Genomic DNA, 7,166 nt, shown 5'->3' on the forward strand with positions numbered 1-7,166 from the left:
TTTTGCGTCCGTCCAAGCGCTTCTCGTCGAGTTATCTCTAACATCAAAAGCCGTTTCTTTTTTGCGTCCGTCCAAGCACCGAAAGAACACTTCCTGGATTGACATCCACGTGTGGCACCATCCAGTCGATGTTTGTAGAAATCGAAACTTTCTATAAAAAAAGAGCAATAACCATTTAAATATTTGCATATTTATTTTGCACACCGTCTATGGAGTAAATAGACATGAACAAAGTCATGCATAGTGTAATGGAAGATGGGAACTGCAATGCTTATGATAAAACCCTCTCTTTTTTCAGCCAAAAGAAATACACACACACAAAAAAAAAAAAAACTGGCCTTCGGCTGTCCGCTTCTCCTCCCACCTTTAAATAACCAGCAGCCCCACTCTTCCCTTCCCCAACCCCGCCTCCTCCCCCAAAACGCCAAAACCCAAACCCCACTCGGCGAAGGAGAAGAAGCGGCGCAATGCTGGAGGCGGCGGCGATCCCTGAGCTGTGGAGCACCGTGCACGGGTGGTTCACCCCATGGGTGCTGTTCATCGTGCTCAACCTCGTCGTCCTCACCATCTTCGTCACCTCCATGGCCACGGCCCCGGCGGAGGGCGGAGAAGGGACTGCGCCCGGTGCTGACGGCGAGAGGAGGAACCTCGCCGTCCGGCCGTCAATGGAGCTCGACCGGCACCGGTCGCCCAACCTGCCTCGCTTCACCGCCCCCGCCTCTGAGGCCCCGGCGACCGGAGTACTGGATCTGGGGCAGCCCGACGATCAGCCGCCGGCGCTCGAGATGGAGCCGGAGAATCCGGGTGAGCGCGAGCACGCGCGCATGGAGAGGAGCATGTCTGAGGCGGCCGTCGAGGCCGAGCTGCCGCGGCGGCCGGCGAGGCTGCGCAAGTCGGCGAGCGACAAGTCGGCGTTCGCGCACGTCGTGGCCAAGAAGGACATCGAGGTGATGGAGGTGCGCAGGCCGGCGACGACGAGGGACGCGGAGCGCGGCCGCCCCCTGGTGGCGAAAGCGGAGGAGCCGGCGTCGGAGGAGGAGATCCAGGAGGCCGGCAGCGAGGTGGACGCCCGCGCGGACGAGTTCATCAACAAGTTCCACCACCAGCTGAAGCAGCAGCGCATCGACTCCTTCAGGCGCTCCCGGAATGCGCTCCACCGCCGCCGGGCGTCCGTGGTGCCAGAGGCGCGCTAGGCTGGCGTCTCCCGCAGCCGCGGGTGCTCCACAGAGCTGCTTCCCGCGCTAGTAGCCCAGTCGATGAATAATAAATAACCAAACAAAATCTGGCTTCCGAATCTTTGCTAAGAAATGACATGGTGGCGAGCAAGCTCTCAAGCGTTAAACCAACCAATGTTGTGTGTGCCGTTCGGCCATGCGATGCGCCGGGGAATCTGATATATGTTTAATGCTGATGAGGGTTCTTCTGCACCTTTCTGTCACAGTGTCACCTTTTGTTCTGCACATTCCTCCTAACAAAAACAGTTCTTCTTTCCCGTTCGGCTATTCTGTTCTGCACATTGATCTCGTGCGGGTTTGTATGTGCTCAGGTTCCTTTTGTTTCCGAGGCGTCATGTGGTGTGAAGACAGCACGCCGCAAAGTAAGCACATGCAGCAATCATTTGCCACTGTTTCAGTCATTTGCTCATAAATGCATTGCAGAGCATGGTTACAGGGGTAGGTAGTTCAGTGCTAATTCAGTTCACTATATCATTGATGGCGTGCCCATCTATAAAAAACTTTATAAATGTTGATGGTACAAATACAAGACAAATTGAGTTGGCGTGTAACTGCATAAATGGACACTGCATATCAATATAGACTGAACATATTTGATCAAAATTCTAGTCTTGGTCAAAGTTAGCGTGTAACTGCATAAATGGACACTGCATATTCGTGCAAGAACAAAGGCAATTAGCATTTACAGAATAAAAAAGCATACATTTATATATCTAGAGATGACATGTCATGTGTGTTGGGGAACGAAGCATGCAATTTCAAAATTTCCAACGCTCACGCAAGATCTATCTAGAAGATGTATAGCAACGAGAAGGGAGAGCATCTCCATACCCTTGAAGATCGCAAAGCGGAACCGTTTATCAACGCGGTTGATGTACTCGTACACCTTCACGATCCATCCCGATCAAGTACCAAACGTATGGCACCTCCGCGTTCAGCTTGATGACGTCCTCGCCTTCTTGATCCAGCAAGATGGGCGAAGTAGTAGATGAGTTCCGGCAGCACGACGGCGTGGTGACGATGTTGGTGAAGAATAATCTCCGCAGGGCTTTGCCAAGCACAACCGAAACTATGATGGAGGATAAACTAGAGGGACGAGGTTGCCGACACATGGCTTGGTGTTTCTTGATGTGTCTTGGGTGCTAGTGATGCCCCTCTATTTAAATATTGAGCCCTGGGGTCGAAACTTGGAGCAAAGCCTCCTCAAAGTTGGTTTTGCCCGAAAGGCAAGAGTCCTTCTCGGGCTCTAGGGCTAGACGCCAGGGTTCCCGGCGTCTACCCCCTAGACGTCAGGGTTCCTGGCGTCTAGCCTCTGGTCTCCGTAAAACTCCCTTTTGCACTTTCCAAAAGCCTCATGGGCTTTCCCCTTTGGCCCAAATAAAGTGTTCTCGCATCCAAACATTTCGTTCGGAACACCTTCCGGTGAATTCCGGAACCCTTTCGGAGACCAAACACTATTATCCCATATATCAATCTTTACCTTCGGACCATTCCGGAGCTCCTCGTCATATCCGTGACCACATCCGGGACTCCAAACAACATTCGGTCACCAACATACATAACTCATATAGTACTATATCGTCAACGAACGTTAAGCATGCGGACCCTACGGGTTCGAGAACTATGTAGACATGACCGAGACACCTCTCTGGTCAATAACCAATAGCAGAACCTGGATGCGCATATTAGCTCAGACATATTCTACGAAGATCGTTATCGGTCGAACCTTATGACAACATACGTTATTCCCTTTGTCATCGATATGTTACTTGCCCGAGATTCGATCGTCGGTATCCTCATACCTAGTTCAATCTTGTTACAGGCAAGTCTCTTTACTCGTTCTGTAATACATCATCCCACAACTCACTCATTAGTTACATTGTTTGCAAGGCTTCTTTTGATGTGTATTACCGAGAGGGCCCAGAGATACCTCTCCGATACTCGGAGTGACAAATCCTAATCTCGATCTATGCCAAACCAACAAACACCTTCGGAGATACATGTAGAGCATCTTTATAATCACCCAGTTACGTTGTGACGTTTGATAGCACACAAGGCATTCCTCTGGTATCCGGGAGTTGCATAATCTCATAGTCGAAGGAATATGTATTTGACATGAAAAAAACAATAGCAATAAAACTGAATGGTGAACATGCTAAGCTAACGGATGGGTCTGGTCCATCACATTATTCTCCTAATGATGTGATCCTGTTCATCAAATGACAACACATCTCTATGTTTAGGAAACTTAACCATCTTTGATTAACGAGCTAGTCTTAGTAGAGGCTTACTAGGGACACGATGTTTTGTCCACACATGTATCAAGTTTCTGGTTAATATAATTCTAGCATGAATAATAAACATTTATCATGATATAAGGAAATATAAAATAAAAACTTTATTATTGTCTCAAGGGCATATTTCCTTCAGTCTCCCACTTGCACTAGAGTCAATAATCTAGTTCACATCGCCATGTGATTTAACACCAATAGTTCACATCTTTATGTGATTAACACCCATAGTTCACATCTCCATGTCACCAACACCCAAAGGGTTTACTAGAGTCAATAATTTAGTTCACATCCCTATGTGATTAACACCCAAAGAGCACTAAGGTGTGATCATGTTTTGCTTGTGAGAGAAGTTTAATCAACGGGTCTGCCACATTAAGATCCGTATGTATTTTGCAAATTTCTATGTCTACAATGCTCTGCATGGAGCTACTCTAGCTAATTGCTCCCACTTTTAATATGTATCCAGATCAAGACTCGGAGTCATCCAGATCGGTGTCAAAGATTGCATCGACGTAACTCTTTACGACAAACTCTTTATCACCTCCATAGCCGAGAAACATTTCCTTAGTCCTCTTTAGGTACCTAAGGATAATTTTGACCATTGTCGAGTGATCTACTCCTGGATCACTATTGTACCCCCTTGCCAAACTCATGGCAAGGCACACAACAGTCTGGTACATAGCATGGCATACTTTATAGAACCTATGACTGAGGCATAGGGAATGACTTTCATTCTATCTCTATATTCTTCCGTGGTTGGGTTTTGAGTCTTACTCAACTTCACACCTTGTAACACAGGCAAGAACCATTTCTTTGACTAATCCATTTTGAACTGCTTCAAAACTTTATCAAGGTATGTGCTTTGTGAAAGTCCTATTAAGCGTCTCGGTCTATCTCTATAGATCTTGATGCCCAATACATAAGTAGCTTTATCGAGGTCTTTCATTGAAAAATTCTTATTCAAGTATCCTTTTATGCTATCCAGAAATTCTATATCATTTCCAATCAACAATATGTCATCCACATATAATATCAGAAATGCTACAGAGCTCCCACTCACTTTCTTGTAAATACAGGCTTCAACGTAAGTCTGTATAAAACCATATGCTTTGATAACCTCATCAAAGAGTATATTCCAACTCCGAGATGCTTGCACCAGTCCATAGATGGATCGCTAGAGCTTGCACACTTTGTTAGCACCTTTAGGATCGACAAAACCTTCTGGTTGCATCATATACAACTCTTCTTTAAGAAATCCATTAAGGAATGCAGTTTTGACATCCATTTGTCAGATTTCATAAAATGTGGAAATTGCTAACATGATTCGGACAGACTTAAGCACCGCTATGAGTGAGAAAATCTCATCGCAGTCAACACCTTGAACTTGTCGAAAACCTTTTGCGACAAGTAGAGCTTTGTAGATAGTAACACTACCATCAGCATCTGTCCTCCTCTTGAAGATCCATTTATTCTCAATGGTTTGCCGATCATCGGGCAAGTCCACCAAAGTCTACACTTTGTTCTCATACATGGATCCTATCTCAGATTTCATGGCCTCAAGCCATTTACTGGAATCTGGGCTCATCATCGCTTCCTCATAGTTCGTAGGTTCATCATGGTCTAGTAACATGACTTCCAGAACAGGATTACCGTACCAATCTGGTGCGGAACGTGCTATGGTTGACCTACGAGGTTTGGTAGTAACTTGATATGAAGTTTCATGATCATCATCATTAGCTTCCTCTCTAGTTGGTGTAGGCATCACGAGAATGGATTTCTCTGATGAGTTACTTTGTAATTTGAGAGAAGGTACAATTTCCTCATCAAGTTCTACTTTCCTCCCACTCACTTCTTTCGAGAGAAATTCCTTTTCGAGAAAGGATGCATTCTTAGCAACAAATATCTTGCCTTCGGATCTGTGATAGAAGGTGTGCCCAACCGTTTCTTTTGGGTATCCTATGAAGACACATTTCTCCGATTTGGGTTCGAGCTTATCAGTCTGAAGCTTTTTCACATAAGCATCGCAACCCCAAACTTTAAGAAATGATAGCTTATGTTTCTTGCTAAACCACATTTCATATGGTGTCGTCCCAACGGATTTAGATGGTGCCCTATTTAACGTGAATGCAGACGTCTCTAAAGTGTAACCCCAAAACGATAGTGGTAAATCAGTAAGAGACATCATAGATCACACCATATCTAATAAAGTACTGTTACGACATTCAGGCACACCATTATGTTGTGGTGTTCCAGGTGGCGTGAGTTGTGAAACTATTCCATATTGTTTCAAATGAAGACGAAACTCATAACTCAAATATTCACCTCCGTGATCAGATTGTAGAAACTTTATTTTCTTGTTACGATGATTTTCCACTTCACTCTGAAATTCTTTGAACTTTTCAAATGTTTCATACTTATGTTTCATTAAGTAGATATACCCATATCTGCTCAAATCACCTGTGAAGGTCAGAAAATAACGATACCCTCCACGAGCCTCAACACTCATCGGACCGCATACATCATTATGTATTATTTCCAATAAGTTAATGGCTCGCTCCATTGTTCCGGAGAACGGAGTCTTAGTCATCTTGCCCATGAGGCATGGTTCGCAAGCATCAAGTGATTCATAATCAAGTGATTCCAAAAGCCCATATGCATGGAGTTTCTTCATGCATTTTACACCAATATGACCTAAACGGCAGTGACACAAATAAGTTACACTATCATTATTAACTTTGCATCTTTTGGCATCAATATTATGAATATGTGTATCACTATGATCGAGATTCAACAAAAATAGACCACTCATCAAGGGTGCATGACCATAAAAGATATTACTCATATAAATAGAACAACCATTATTATCTAATTTAAATGAATAACCGTCTCGCATCAAACAAGATCCAGATATAATGTTCATGCTCAACGCTGGCACCAAATAACAATTATTCAGGTCTAAAACTAATCACGAAGATAGATGTAGATGTAGCATGCCAACAGCGATCACATCAACCTTGGAACCATTTCCGATGCGCATCGCCACCTCGTCCTTAGCCAATCTTCATTTAATCCATAGCCCTTGTTTCGAGTTGCAAATATGAGCAACAGAACCAGTATCAAATACCCAGGCGCTACTACGAGCATTAGTAAGGTACACATCAATAACATGTATATCAAATATACCTTTCACTTTGCCATCCTTCTTATCCACCAAATACTTGGGGCAGTTCCCCTTCCAGTGACCAGTCCCTTTGTAGTAGAAGCACTCAGTTTCAGGCTTAGGTCCAGACTTGGGCTTCTTCCCGGGAGCAGCAACTTGCTTGCTATTCTTCTTGAAGTTCCCCTTCTTACCTTCACCCTTTTTCTTGAAACTAGTGGTCTTGTTAACCATCAACACTTGATGTTCGTTCTTGATTTCTACCTCCGTAGCCTTAAGCATTGCGAAGAGCTCGGGAATTGTCTTTTCCATCCCTTGCATATTATAGTTCATCACGAAGTTCTTGTAACTTGGTGATAGTGACTAGAGAACTCTATCAATCACTATCTTATCTGTAAGATTAACTCCCACTTGATTCAAGCAATTGTAGTACCTAGACATTCTAAGCACATGATCACTATGTGAGCTATTCTCCTCCAT

General features: G+C 44.5%; 1 protein-coding gene across 1 annotated transcript; it reads left to right on the forward strand.

The window, feature by feature from the left end:
• The first annotated feature begins 410 nt into the window (after positions 1 to 410).
• On the forward strand, positions 411 to 1,427 carry LOC123151796 (uncharacterized). The gene has a single exon (XM_044571442.1). The coding sequence runs from the start codon at positions 468 to 470 to the stop codon at positions 1,191 to 1,193; it is 726 nt and encodes a 241-aa protein (XP_044427377.1). The 5' UTR covers positions 411 to 467; the 3' UTR covers positions 1,194 to 1,427.
• The last annotated feature ends 5,739 nt before the right edge of the window (positions 1,428 to 7,166 follow it).

The sequence above is a fragment of the Triticum aestivum genome, chromosome 7A (genome assembly GCF_018294505.1).
Source record: "Triticum aestivum cultivar Chinese Spring chromosome 7A, IWGSC CS RefSeq v2.1, whole genome shotgun sequence".
In the NCBI taxonomy this organism is placed as follows: Eukaryota; Viridiplantae; Streptophyta; class Magnoliopsida; order Poales; family Poaceae; genus Triticum; species Triticum aestivum.